General features: G+C 33.8%; 1 protein-coding gene across 1 annotated transcript; it reads left to right on the forward strand.

Moving 5' to 3' along the window:
* Nucleotides 1-424: 424 nt before the first annotated feature.
* On the forward strand, nt 425-1,950 carry LOC102602669 (probable pectate lyase P59). Its single transcript, XM_006361773.1, has 3 exons — nt 425-636; nt 714-1,037; nt 1,116-1,950. The coding sequence occupies exons 1-3, from the start codon at nt 437-439 to the stop codon at nt 1,933-1,935; spliced, it is 1,344 nt and encodes a 447-aa protein (XP_006361835.1). The 5' UTR covers nt 425-436; the 3' UTR covers nt 1,936-1,950.
* Nucleotides 1,951-15,342: the final 13,392 nt, after the last annotated feature.

A 15,342-nucleotide genomic window follows, 5' to 3' on the forward strand; every position in this document is an offset into this window, starting at 1 on the left:
TTTTTCCTCCATTCCCTTAATTATTATGTTTTGACTAGTTTAATCTTGGCGAAATATTCTCAATGCCTTTGCAGCAAAGAGCATGTAACATAAAATAAGGAATGAAATTGTGATGGAGATTTAGTTTTAAAATAAGTGACTGTGCGTAAGTTTAGAAATCATGTGTTGAGTGTTAATCACAAGTAATAGTATTTAAACAACATTTCACAAGTGAAAAAAAGAAATCTTTCATAGTTGTTGTCTCATTGAGACCGAGCCCTAAGATCAAATAAAAATTCTTGTTGTCACGGCCGGTCGATAAAGGGCCAGAACCGCTAAAGATTTTAAGGTTCGACCCTTGACCCTCGTAACAACAACAATAGGAAGGTTAAAAAAAATAAAAAAAAAATAAAAAAATATCTATATAAAAAATCTATATATTAAAAAAAAAGCAGAGATGGGAGGTCCTAAGATAAAGTATACCTTTCTATTTCTATGTATCACTTTTGCTACTATAATACCGAGCCTTATGGCTCATATTGGTCACTACGACGAGGTGTGGAGGAGGAGAGCAGAAGAAGCAAAGGAGTATGCCCGTCAAATTTACGAGCGACATCCTGAAAATGTCACACTTGCATTTAACCAAAAACTTCGCAAGTTAGTTTTATTTTTTCTTCATTTTTTTATGTTGATCGTCTTTAAGTACTATATTTACGTTATGATTTGTATTGCAGCACGATGAAGGAATTAAAGGAAGTGAAAGGTACCAATAGCACAAGGAGGGGGCTAGGGACAAAAAAGTACTGTGGACCTTGCATAGTCACAAATCCAATTGATAGGTGTTGGAGATGTGACCCTAATTGGGCAGACAATAGGAAAAGATTAGCAGATTGTGCAATGGGATTTGGATCTAAGGTCACGGGTGGCAAAAATGGTGAATTCTATGTCGTCACAGATAATTCTGATGATTATAACGATCCAAAACCCGGAACTCTTCGTTACGCTGTTATCCAAAAGGAGCCATTGTGGATCATATTTAAAAGGGGTATGAACATTAGGTAAGTAGTCAAGTTAGTCACACATAAATATATATGCAAATAGAATTTCAACTTGAAAATGATCATTATTTTGAATAGGTTGCACCAGGAGATGATCATGCAGAGTGACAAGACGATAGATGCTCGTGGTGTTAATGTTCACATTACTAAAGGCGCTGGTATAACCCTCCAGTACATCAAGAATGTGATCATCCACGGACTTCACATTCATGACATTGTTGAGGGAAATGGTGGAATGGTTCGGGATGCTGTTGACCATATTGGGATACGTACAAAGAGTGATGGAGATGGTATTTCAATCTTCGGTGCATCCAATATATGGATTGATCATGTGTCTATGCAACGTTGTTATGATGGTTTGATCGATGCTGTAGAAGGATCAACAGGTATCACTATATCAAATGGACATTTCACCGATCACAATGAGGTTATGTTGTTTGGTGCAAGTGATAGTTCTTCGATTGATCAAGTTATGCAAATCACATTAGCTTTTAATCATTTTGGGAAGAGATTGGTACAAAGAATGCCAAGATGTCGATGGGGATATATACATGTTGTTAACAATGACTATACTCATTGGAATATGTATGCCATTGGTGGTAGCATGCATCCCACTATCATTACACAGGGTAATCGTTTTATCGCGCCTCCAGACATCTTCAAGAAGCAGGTAACAAAGAGGGAGTATAATCCAGAATCAGTGTGGATGCAATGGACATGGAGATCAGAGGGAAATCTATTCATGAATGGTGCATACTTCACTGAATCAGGAGATCCAGATTGGTCCAAGAAACACAAAGATCTTTATGATGGAATATCAGCTGCCCCCGCAGAAGATGTCACTTGGATGACTAGATTTGCAGGTGTACTTGCCTGCAAACCAGGAAAACCTTGTTAGATCACTAATTAATTTTTTTTGTATCCAGCCAGATCATCAATTGTAAATTCATTTTTTCCTCTCACTAAATTATTACCCTTCATTTTTTTTTGTTCATACCGGCTACCTTTTTTTTTCTCCTCAATGAAGCCTTAATTTTTTACATTATTTTTCTATGTAAGTTCAAACAATTTTACTCTTCATTTCAAATAACAACAGATAGCTCTTTATATATACTTATCTCTTCATTTAATATGATCTAAACTCTCTAATAGAGAATTGTTTCAACATGTACACATCTAGCATGCCAAAACTCATAATAGTACCATTAATTGTTAATTTGGCTTTTAACAACTCTCCACATTAATTAAAAGAAAAAAAATACTACTATAGTACCCCGTGTGCGCAAATATTATTGCATTAAATTATAGTTATGATTTTATTTCTTTGAATGTGCTATATCATATTGAATCAATAAATATATAACGATCATATTATCAGAGGCATAGGCACATGTATGCCAGGGTGTCCAATTGGACACCCTTCAACGGAAAAAAATACCGCATATACAAGTAAAATGATACACGAAATGATTAAATAACATATTTTGGACACCCTTGACATAATCAGTTGTTATAGCCTAGTGGTTTAAGATGTCTTGAATGTGTGTTTACACATCTTTAATGACACAGTGCTCGCGTATTTTTTTTTAGTAATCAAATATATATATATTAAAGAGAATGGATTGGGTCGAGCACATTTATTAACTAAAAAAATAAAATAGTGTAAACAATTTACATGGCTTCGGTCCAAAAGTGACCAAGCCCAAATTTAATTTAGGCAATATCTAATCAAACACAAATAAAGAAGACAAAACTAAAAAGGAAAGAGACAAGAACAGTAGCTCTGGAAGCTCGAAAAGTCACCATGGAAGAGATCTTCAAGCTGGCACTGGAGGTTTTGGAAGCACAATTTCGCGGCCGAGTAGAGATTCACCTTAGGCGTTCACAAGTCTCATGAATTCATAGTCAATGAAGACTTCTTCTACCACTAAATCAGAGGTTCCTTTTCTACCGATGGACAGCATTAAAATTCTCGAGGGATCAATCTTCAACTCTAAAACATAGTTAGGTTTCCATTTCTTCATTCTTAACAGGTTGAGCTACAGAAGAGCTAATACCACTGTCAAAGAAATTCGATCTGGAATCTAATCATGTCATATCGGAGATGTCGACTTCAGGTAACAATCCCTTTATCGTAGACTATCTGCCACCTTGCCCTTCAATTTAATTTATTGGATTATTGGTTGTTGTTCTCGGTGTTTTGTTGCTTGCTGTAGATTTCATATTATTTTAACACTTATTTATTTCTATATATGGTGTGCCCAATTTTTTGAGTTCTAACAATTCCCTTCCTTTACTTAGTATCTCTCTCAAAGAATTGATATTATTATTATGCTCATCTTTATCCTCCACCCCATCAACCCTGCTTTCTTTAATTTCAATTATATTAACCTCATGCAACTGATGTGAAATAATTTCATGTAGGTCTTGCATAGGAGAATCTTTCTCTGTATGAGGAATAATAGGGAGTTGCTCTTTGTGCTCCATTGTTGTACAATCTGAAGATAGTGGTATAGGGTACTCAACATTAGCAATCGCAGTGGACTGTTGGACACATATTAATTGTTCCACATCCGTTCTATCTACTCTTTTATTACTACTGATCTGGCTGCTTTGATTAAGCATTAGTTGCCTGTTCTCTTGAGCTTACTTCGAAGAGTTGACCAAAATAATCTATTATTTGATTCAATTCACCAAAATAATATGAAACTTTGAAATTTTACAAAACTAGTATAAACGTTGTTGGTAGTAACGTATTAGGCTATATTTTAAAAAATAAACTGATCAAAATACACTGGGTAGACGGTGTTAAAGTAGATTTACATTACTGCCACGTTACTGGCAGTAACGTTTTAGGCTTAAAACGTTACCGTCAGTAACGAGTCTCTGCAAATCTGCCACTTTCGAATCTTTGTACCAAATTTTGTTATTACGAAGCACGTTTTAAAGGTAAAACGTTACTCTTAGTAACAATTATGTCAAATTAAATCACACGTCTGCCACCTGAGAATCTTTGTACGAAATCTGACATTAAAGTCGTTACTATGAGTCACGTTTTAAGACTAAAACGTTACTCAGAGTAACGATTCTATCGAATCATGTCACGGGACTGTGAAGATGTCTTGTTGATTTGATCTGCCAATTAAACGTTACTATACATTATGTTTTAACTTTAAAACGTGACTGGCAGTAACAACAAACTGCTAAAGTTCCTTTTATAATTTGACCACGAATCATTATAAGAAATGGTTGTGTAGAATGTTTAGCACATTCCAATTATTTTCTACAAAGCTTCTGTTTATATGTTGGTTGTTCAATCAATACTCACAAAATTTTAATAGGTATGGCTTGTCATTATATTGTAATGTATTTATAAAAACATATTCTTAATTACTATAATGCATCTTATTTTTTTGTGTAGGATTTTTTGATGGCTAATTTTGAAGATAATGTGATGATTGCTTTCTATTTGGGTGGTGAAATAATCAATGAAATGAACGAATTTCGATATAACGAATGTACTAGAATGATTATTAGCATGTCTATTTCAACCAATTATGTAGAATTAATTAAATTAATGCATGAGAAAATGGGGACTGATGGTGAAAATATTCAATTGGATATTTCTGGAAAATATACATGCTTGTTTAAAAGAAACATTACAAGGTTTAATGAGTTCAAAATTGAGAATGATCAATCTTTGCTACAATTTTTTGCTATTCCTCATAAATTTTTGAACTGGATTGATATAAATCTTTTGGAGATGTATATAAAGGTTAGACCAATAAATCAAGATAATCTATTTCGAATGAATGATCAACATGGTTATCATATGAAATTATTGGCTCAAAATTATGGATTTTCCACAATCAGTCAACCTCAATTTGCATACAGTGCAACACATGGTATCCATCAATCATTCGGTGTAGGCCTTAACGAGCATGGATATCGATCATTTAATGAATGCTCGAGTAGTCAAAGACATATTGAGAGTAGCCACAACCAATATGAAATCAGGTAGAGTAATCTTTTCATATAAAAAAACTAATTCTATTTAGTAGCATGAATAATTAATTATTTTCATTTTATGTATTTCATGAAATTAACTTGTTTTTTTCTACAGAGAAGATGAAGCTACCTTTGATTTGTGTAATGATGCACATGCTCAAAAAAGCAATGAAAATTCGGAGGACGATGAATCTTCAGAAGATGATGGAGAGAGTAAAGCCATTGAAAGTAAATCTGATGAAGATATTGGAGATTTACCTCAAAAAGATAGTGGGGTAAATCTTCAAAATTAATTTGATCAGGATGCATCTGAAATGTGAAATCATGATATACATTACTTTACAACATTGGAGAACGAGGAAGAAATTTTTATCTCTACTCGTGAATTCGAAATGAAATGTTGTTCTGTTTGGTCCGAGGATGCAAAAAATGATTTAGAAAAAGATATGTGTTTTAGCAGCAAAGCTAAATTGAAACGGGTTGTGACAATTTGGAGTTTGCGCGAAAAAAAAGAATTTAAGGTTGTAATATCAACTAAGAGCTTATGAACTTTAAGATGCAAGTTTTATGATTCATTGGGTTGTCCATGGTTTCTTCGAGGTCGGAAGGTTGAGGTAGTGTTGACACCCAATTTTGACCCTCCACGATATGGATAAATTTTTGAGCTTCTTTAATTTCAAACAATTTGGAATAATTAATTTTATAAAAATTCAAATATTTTTTCAAGTAATTTCAGTCATTTTATATTTTTTTTTTAAATAATAAATATGTTATTTTATATAAATATGTGTATAATTATTATATTTTATGAATATTTGAAATTCGTCTAAAACAGATTATAGTTTTACTTAAACAGTTGGTTAATTGGTTTAGTTAATTAATACTTATATTTTTGAGTTATTAATAAATAATTAAATTAATTATTTTATTTCGTTGAAATTAAGAAGCTCATTAATTAATTAATATTAATTCGTTTTATTCAAGTCCTAGCCTAATTCATTGGATTATCTCAATTTGGCTAGGTTTCAAATTACATTTGGCTATAATTGTAATCTAATAACCATGTTTGCAATTGCAAAATTAGCCATCTCCTTTTTAACACCTAATTTTTGCTTAATAAATCAAATTTTTGGCCTTTTTCTAACTTTCCAGCAACCCAAGACTTGACCAGCCCACTAATATTCCCAGCCCAATTATTTTCCCACAAAAGAACAACAACAATACAATACCAATGCAGCGTACAACAATACAAACAGCAGCAGCGACCCAGACCCCTGAACTTGTTTTCTTCTTCTCCAGAAATTTCAGCGACCCAGAAAATAGTGGACCAGTCCAGCAGTACGTGATCCAGTGCAGCAGCAGCCCAGCGAACCAAAATCTCAACCCGAACCCACTCTCACGCGTCGTCCTCTCCTCTCCGTACGAAGAATCATCTAGGTGTCAAAATCTCGTTGCCTCTTCGTTCTTCATCTCCAGATCGAGCAGCTCTCATTTTCATTCCGTTGAGGAATTGTACAAGATCGTACTAATTCCATCTTTTCAGTCTTATCTTCAAGAGGTTTTTGAATTTCAATTTCAAATTTCATTCAAATTTCACTCGAATTCCACCCAAAAAAATCTGCCCTAATTCCCTCCTATAAATAACCCCTTATTCTTCTTTGTAAGGGGTTGAAAAAAAAATAGAGTTGGAAAAAGGTTAGAAAAAATGGAGTCAATATTCATAAATTAGATACAACATCATAGAGAAAATACAAAGGTTTTGAACCTTACCTCCAAAACACCCAAAATCCTTCCACCGCTCCACCCTTGCCTCCAAAACCTACTTTCCAAATCCTAGTCCAAAATGAACCTTACACTAATTATTCTAAACTCGATCATTATGAGGGGCATGAAAAAGAGTGGAGATCCAAGGAAGAAAAGGCCAAGCAGAATATAAAAGAGGAGATCATGAAGGCCATGAAGGATTTGCATTATACTCCAGAAGTCACTGGGTTCAATTACGAAGATTTGTGCATCCATCAAAACTTGGACCTTCCAGAAGGGTTCAAAGTGTCAAAGTTCGACACTTTTGGAGGAATCGGAAATCCGTTGGCTCATCTGAGAGCTTATTGTGACCAACTCGTAGGAGTTGGCAGGAATGAAGCCTTGTTAATGTGGCTTTTTATCCAAAGTTTAAGTGGAGAAGCGTTGGAATGGCTTAGCTCCCATGAGATAAAGCAGTGGTCTAGCTGGAATGCACTAGCTAAGGATTTCGTCGAACGGTTCTCCTACAATGTATAGATTGTTCCTGATAGATATTCTTTAGAGAAGATCAAACAGAAATCCACTGAAAGCTATCGTGAATATGCGTATAGATAGAGGAAAGAGGACACCGGGGTTCGACCTCCCATGTCTAAAAAGGAGATCGTTGAAGTGTTCATATGCATCCAAGAACCAGAGTATTATGATAGGATAATGTTGCTTATTGGAGAAAAATTTGCGGAGATAGTCAAGATAGGTGAGACTATCGAGGATGGGCTTAAAACCAGAAAGATTTCTCGCGTTGCCGCCCCAACTGAATCTTCAGGATTGTTGAAGAAGAAAAGAGAGGATGTGTCTTCCATTTCCTACGTATCTGATGAAAAAATACACTTCAGAAATCCTCACCTTACAAAGGTTATCCTCGAGCTCCACAAATTTCATATTCATCTTGTTATTCCCAATTAGGTTACCAAACTCCACCACCAAGTTACCAAATTCCACATCCTTTTTACCAAACACCATCTCCACATTACCAAAATACCCATCCATATTAACAAGCTCCATCAGTTAACCGTTCAAATGTCCAATCAAGTTACAAAACTCCACCCCCACAATACCAAAACACCCTTTCTAACTATCTAGGGAAGGAATCGAAAATTTGTTCAAAGAAGGTGATATTGTGCTTGAAGAGATGATCGAGACACCAGTCATACTAGACTGCGAGTCAAAGGAGAAAATGCCTAACTGGACATCCACTCTGCTCTTGATTCCTCACTCATCTTGGTAGACATAGACAATTTTCTATGTTATTTCTAAAATCGGTGGTGTTCCAAATGAGGCTCGAGGCCCATCCTTTACTCTATTTTTGCCTTACTATGTTTTAATCTCCCTGCTAATATTTTGAAAAAGGCAAAATGATTTATCATCATGACCAAAGTTCTTATTTTCAAATTAAAACCTCATTTATTGCGAAAATTTGCTTTACTTGCTTTATATTTACCATCTAACAGTATTTGTCTATGATTTCAGTGAAAATATTTTCAAATCTGTAAATAGCATGTCGTGTCACAAGCTGAGTGAACAAAATGGGGTAGATGCTGACGAATTTGAGGACTACAATGAGAAGATCACGGTACCCAAACACCTAGTTGAGGAGTTCAGATAGTTCAAAATTCACGATAAGCCGAATTCAGAAGAGATCAGAATAGTGAATCAGGAAAATTATGAACGCATCAAAGAAATCAAAATTGGTGTCTCTCTGACAAAAACACAGGAAAGAGAAATCATCATTTTGTTTAGCGAACACATCGATACATTTGTTTGACGACATCACATGGTTGAGCATGAACATTAGATCTCACAAGTCATCAATCTACTTAAATGTTGTCAAGAGATATTATGTGTAAAGTTTCAGTTTGTTTTTCTGTCATTTCCTTGTAATCATTTTATTTGCTTGTAATCGCTTTGTTTCGAAGTTTATCCCTTTGTAATGAACTACGTCTGACCTGAATTCTCAAGAATGAGATACGTAGGCGGCCTATGTCGGCCTCGGTCACCCCTTTATCCCTTTTTAATGTTTCATTTGTACTTGACTACGTTCGACCTGAATTCTCAAGAATGAGATACGTAGGCGGCCTATGTCGGCCTCGGTCATTTCCTCGTTTAATTTCCTATTTTTGTTAATCCTCGAGATGGGAACTACATTTGACCTGATTCCTCTCTTTACGGGATACGTAGGCGCCACAACGGTTCGGTCATAAATCCCCTAAGATTTCTATTTTTCTTTACAATAGAAACTGGGACATAATTTTTTAGAGGGACTCAATAATTCTCAAGAACAGGATCTCTCCAACAAGTCAAGACTGAAGTTACCTTGAGAATTGTAACTAGGACAGAATTTTTGAAAAGATCTCAAAAATTCCATGATTTGTTCATTGATGTTTTAAAATACACCAAGAAAGTTAATTGGGACAGAAATTTTTGAGGATGACCTCAAAATTTTCAATAAGGTCCATCGGAAGTTTAGAGCAACTTTGAATACCTCCAGCATGATCAAAAGCTTAGAAGCGACTTCAAATGATCCTCATGCCCATTATGAGATCAGAAGTCAACTTCAACAATCTTCAACATTTCAAGAGTCAGATCACCCAAACTTCAAGAATCTTCAGAATCTTTTCAACATGTTATCAGATAGACCTTGAAGCATCAACCCCAAAGGCGTTCATTTAAGCTTGACGTGATATGACACTAGGCAGTGATCCTTTTTCAAATATTTCTTCTTTTTTAACCTACTTTTCTTAAAGACTTTCTCTATATGTTTCAACTGTTTTGCATAAAATGTTTTGTCTTATCTATCAAGAAGCGGGAGATCAAAGCAATCGACCTGAGATAGCGAGACAAAGAACAATCAACCGGAGATAAGAAGACAAGGAGAAAACAATCGAAGAAATCAACACAGAACAGTTCACTTAAATCAGTGATTCATGATTGACCGGTGCGTCACAACTATATTGGAGTCGTTGGTTCCAAAGTGATAACCATTGTGAATGTTCCAATTCCCAATTTATATTTGGTCTTCCCCGACGATCACGACGAAAGTGTGTGGAATCAAATGGAAACAGAGTTGGAATAACTTGTTGCAATCCAAATTGTCTCATAACACGATCTGGCAAATGAACCTCGACTATATTCCAACGAAAGATTGGAACTCTAACCCGTCATATGTTTCGTCCGGCGTGACAATAGATAGGAAGACTCTCAATCAAGTCATCGGGATATGGTTCTCAAATAAACTACATGGAAAAGAAAAAAAATAAAATGAGTCTTACATTTACAATCTTATAAATAAATAAAAATAATATGCATTGTACATGATCTTCTCATCCCTATAAACTTTCAGCACATGCTTGGTAGTATTCATCCAACTAAGATGCGCAAACCATCTAGTAGCATGTGGACCACTAGGAAAATCAACAGAAATGGTTCTCACATCTTTCTTGGCTACTATCTGAGGACTGAGGAAAGTGACTCTTAGAATATTTTTTAAGATTACATCTTTTAAATTTTCCATCATCCAATTATGTTATGGAGACAAATCAAAGCTTACATCTTTTAAAGTTTCCATCCTCCAGTAGCACTAAATATATACTAAAAAATAAATTATAACTAGAAACAAATACTATTTTGATAGGTAACACAATCAAAACATAATATGAGACGTACGTGCAGAGTATGTGTCCAAAACTAGTAAATTATAAGAAATACAAATAAATAATTTGTACAATTTTTAGGTATACCTGAAGTAGTGGTAGAAATCCAGCTATTTCATTTTGGGTAGTATGTGAGTCTTTACAAAGAAAATGATATAAGTATGCTAAGGTCGCACTCCCCCAACTATAATACCCAATTTTACCGATGTCCTTGAGCATAGGCAAGTACCTAAGCTTCAAATAACCACCAGATGTATCCACCATCAACATACCCGCAATCATACAGAACATGTAACATCTGGCCTTCTGATTGATCATATCTTGAGTTGCCGTGTTCGGCAACACAGCAACTCTGGTTGGCTTAGCATGTATGCATTAAATGCAACGACCTTGAGGGAATTTGTTTTGAAGTCTTCATGAGATGGAATGAAACCTAATAATCTTTAACAAATGTTTTGCCAATCCCCTATGATCTTTATCGTCTCATTACCAAGTACTGGATCACCATTCACAGGTAATCCATACAACACCTCTACATCCTGTAAGGTGATTGTTGCTTCACCTGTCCTAGAGTGAAAAGTATGAGTTACGGGACGCCATCGCTCAACTAATGCAGTGATCAAACTATGGTCAATAGCAGGCCGATTAGATTTGTATACACCATACAATCCACATAATCTAATCACTTCAAGAACTCGTGGATGGATAGGATATTTCTCTACGAGCTTCCAAAAATTTCCATCTTCTCTCCTCGTATTAAGAATCATATTAGCACTTCCTTCCCATATATCCTGTGATCTATGAGTGAGTTGTCCCGTTAATACATCCGATTCAAGTCAACTGGGATCGAACTTGTATTCACTATTATCCGCCATAAAAGAAAATACCAATGAGATACACATGAAAGTAAACTTAAATGTTATCTCATATATTGTTATGTGAATTTTTCTAGACATTCATCTAAAAAATAGAAGCATGAATTAGATGAAGCGAATTAGGAACTTGGATAGGCAGCAAGCTATTACTATGGCTCTAATTAACAATGTTTTGATACTAAGTGAAACTGATCCCAAAAAAGTGTCTTGAAAGATCTAAAAAATTATTTGTTATTATCAGAGATTGTATCTTCTTCATATTAGAAAAAAGAGAAAACTTGGAAGTTTATATAGATAGTATCTGGTCGAAGCAATGTATGTCCTTACAATCAAAGTGATTTTCTTTATGCAATTGATACCTTTGCTCAACGGAGCTTTTTCCATTATCCGAATCAACGGTAGTTGGGATGTGAAAGTTGCTACGAAGGTAAATCAGAAAATCAGAGAGAGTTCGAGTTCACTAGCCATGAAAGGAGTGTCGGAAAATAGTCCAAAAAAATTAAAAACAAATCAAATCAAAATATATAACCAAATAGAATCCTATATTGAAATTCAATTTCATGGGTTTGTCTGCGGGTTCTTCAATTTACAAAAGATAGAATTCTTCTATGGATTTTTCAAGCCTTACTTCCTAAAGAAAAATCAAACCTTGAACAAAGAAAATTACCTTGAAATAGTTATGGCGGTGAATCTACTTCTTCCGGTAATCCTAGCGGCAAGAATCGGGAACGGAACAATCTTCGCAGCACTAGATGAGATTGAGGTTAGGGGCAGGGGTGAAATTTCAAAGTAGAACTGAAATTGGGTTCAGAGTAGGTTAACCCGTATAAGGCTCAAAATTGGCTTTAGGGGAAATTTAGAATTAAATGTATAAATAATTATAAAACGTTACCCGCAGTAACGTTTTTCTACTTAATGCCGTCCCTCATTAACTTTTGTCCGTCTATTATTTTGAAAGGCTAATACGTTACTGCCAACAACGTTTATATTAGTTTTGTAAAGTTTCAAAAAAATGTATTATTACTGAAAATTGATTTAAATAATAGCTTATTTTGGTCAAAAATTCGCTTACTTCTCATCCTTGAGGTTTGTAGTTTTGTCCACCTCTTCTATCTTTGATTGCTTACCCTGAATATCCTCATGTGTGCTGCATATATTGCTGCTCAAATCTCACTTGTAACAATTTTTTCCCTTTTTAAAAAGAGCTTTTGTTGTCTAATTTTTTAACCCTCTTTATGAAATTTCTGGCTCCGCCACTGCATATTATTTTGCCATACAATATACCTAATAATTTAAATAATATATAAAATTGAAGCAAACAAATTATGTAAATACAATCATCAAATAACTTTTCGATATAATACTCCAAATATCATAATTAGATACAAATAATTCCGAAGTACAAAATGATTAAAAAATAAGGATACAATTTAATTTATAGAATATGTGACAATTTCTCAAAATATTTTTTAAAAAGTATCTTAATATTTGCTTACTCGTTTATTTCCTTTAATATTTCTTTTTTTATACATTTAAAAAAATTAATTTTAATTTTTATGAATACAAAATATCTTAACTGAGCGCTTATGTTCTTTTGAGTGAAGAATCTATTAGAAACAATCTATTTATTTCACAAAGATACAGATAAAATTTTAATACATCTCACCCTCCTCAAATTCAATTGTGAAATAATAATAATAATTATGTTGTTGTTGCAAAATAATAAAGTGCAACTAATAACTATCTTTCTTTCTAAATTTTCTTTTTCAACTTAAACTTTTGAATTTTAGTTTCAACGGTCTTAATTGAGATTTTTATTTAATGTTAAATTGTTTAAATAAAAAAATTATTTTATCAAATATTTTAAATATTATTTCTCTTTCCATTTTCTTTATTATTATTACTTTATCTATTATATGTGTAGTTTATGTATTTTTTATTTTTTTTATTTCATATTATTGGTTAATTTTATTTAACAAATAACCTCACATCATATTTATTATTCTTTTATATATCAATTTCTCTATTAGGATATCTTAGTTAACTTTTTTCATTTAACGTAGCTATAAACCAAATAATGTCATAGTTTATTTTAAAGTGTATCCTCCTATTTAATTAGTGTGAGTCCTCAAAAACTATCAAAATAATAAATAATCGCCAGGTAGACAAAGAATATTACTGTAAATTTTACGTCCTTCAATCTTTACCTCTTTTACTGAAAAAAAATAAATTCATTAAGTGAAACGTGTACCATCGTAACAAATCCACGTCACTTTATTTTCAAGTTAATCTTTTGTCTTATTACTCAGTTTTTGTGTCTTACTATTTTGTTCTCTCTTTCGCAACTATCATTAATCTTTTCTTATTGCCCTTTGTGTTAATTGTTGACTATAACTTTGGCTTCTTAATTTGTGAACAAACTAATTAACTTCTCACTCTTTCTCTATCTCCTTGCTTCTTCTTCTGGCTTTCTTCGTCCCATTTTTGTCAATTTTGCTGCTATAGAGAAGCAGGGAATGGATAGCTTAATTATTATTATTTTTTGGTTCAACCATGCATGTGTAATTTTATGGCAGTAAGTAGTTGCTAAATTAGAAAATTCAGTTATTGAGGCACAAAAACAATCTGACCCATATCGATCTAGTGTGGTGCCCTTCTTTTTGGCCCATTCAAAATACCGAATGACCTTCAATATTGCAATTAATTGTGTGGTTGTTTCCGACAGACCCTCCTCTCCTCTCCTCTCCTCGGTTCAAGACAAAAACAATCTAGAAGTTATTTAACCAAAATTCTTAACTGATGCAGCGTATTCACAATTGGCTTACATAGCAGGTATAGACACAACTCTCATCTTTGTTCTTTTGTTATTTCTCGTTTACTACATTAAGGAACTATATGCTGAAGAAGTGTGGTCTGTCCTTTTGTTTTCCACTGATTAACTTGCTGTGACTTTTTACTTTTACCACATGTTATCACTTTCAGTCCACATTGTTCTTTCGTTTGGGCTTTTGGTTTGTTAATAATAGTATTACTTACGGATTTTCTCTTAAATCTTTTTCAAGTTTCTCAATCTCTTGTCTTCTCGGCAGCAAAATCAAGAGAAGTACTTTTTGACACTGAAATTTTGGGATGTTGCCCTGTTCTGATTTCTCCCCGTCTGTTGTTTGTGTTACATGTTACTTCTCCTTCGTCCCTTTTTATGGATGGATTGTACTGTTTGTTGGCTTCCCATAAATTGTAAGTACCTTACTGATAATTAGACAATAATAGGAATTTTTGGTTCTCATTTTGGTCTACCACCAACAGAAGCAACAATGTCAGTGAGGTCTACAACAATCCTTATATTTTGTTCCTTCAATCCGAACTAGCTACTGCTTTTATTCATCAGAGTCTCAATTTTTCCCCATAATTTGATGAAGTTATCATGTGTAGTACTATATTTCTGCCGTTTGGAACAAAAGAAGAAGGCCTAAGCAAACGATGGTTATTGGACTTATTGTTCTGTATTATGATAACAATACACAGTTAAGTCGAGTCGTTGTGCTCACTTGGAGACATTTGGAGCAGAGAGGTGATCAATCTGAGGATCACTTATGGTGTGTTTGGTATGGAGGAAAATATTTTTCAATTTTCTCATGTTTTGTTGGGTAAAATGTTTTTCAAATTAACTCATTTTCCTCAAATTAAAGAAAAATGACTTTTCTTCAAAACGTAAGGAAAAACATTTTCCAAAACTCCCTTCCAAGTTCAAATTACAATATTATTTTTTTGAAAAAATCAATTTATTTTGTCCATACCCTCAAATCAGCCCCCAACCACCTCCCCAAAAAGAAAAACTCGTTTTTAAAAAATGTTTCTACCTTCAATTTTTTTACCCCAACCCCCTACTACCCCCAAAAAAATATTAAAAATTATTTTTAAAAGATATTTCTAATTTCAATTTTTCTATTTTTTTACCCCCACCCCTTACCC

The sequence above is a fragment of the Solanum tuberosum genome, unplaced genomic scaffold (assembly GCF_000226075.1).
Source record: "Solanum tuberosum cultivar DM 1-3 516 R44 unplaced genomic scaffold, SolTub_3.0 scf00369, whole genome shotgun sequence".
NCBI classification, from domain to species: domain Eukaryota; kingdom Viridiplantae; phylum Streptophyta; class Magnoliopsida; order Solanales; family Solanaceae; genus Solanum; species Solanum tuberosum.

Bases quoted from the DNA above. Each gene is read 5' to 3' on its own strand.
- LOC102602669 (XM_006361773.1), top strand. From the start codon at position 437: ATGGGAGGTCCTAAGATAAAGTATACCTTTCTATTTCTATGTATCACT. The intron at 637-713 runs GTTAGTTTTATT...TTTGTATTGCAG, and splicing joins TTTAACCAAAAACTTCGCAA to CACGATGAAGGAATTAAAGG. The intron at 1,038-1,115 runs GTAAGTAGTCAA...TATTTTGAATAG, and splicing joins AAAAGGGGTATGAACATTAG to GTTGCACCAGGAGATGATCA.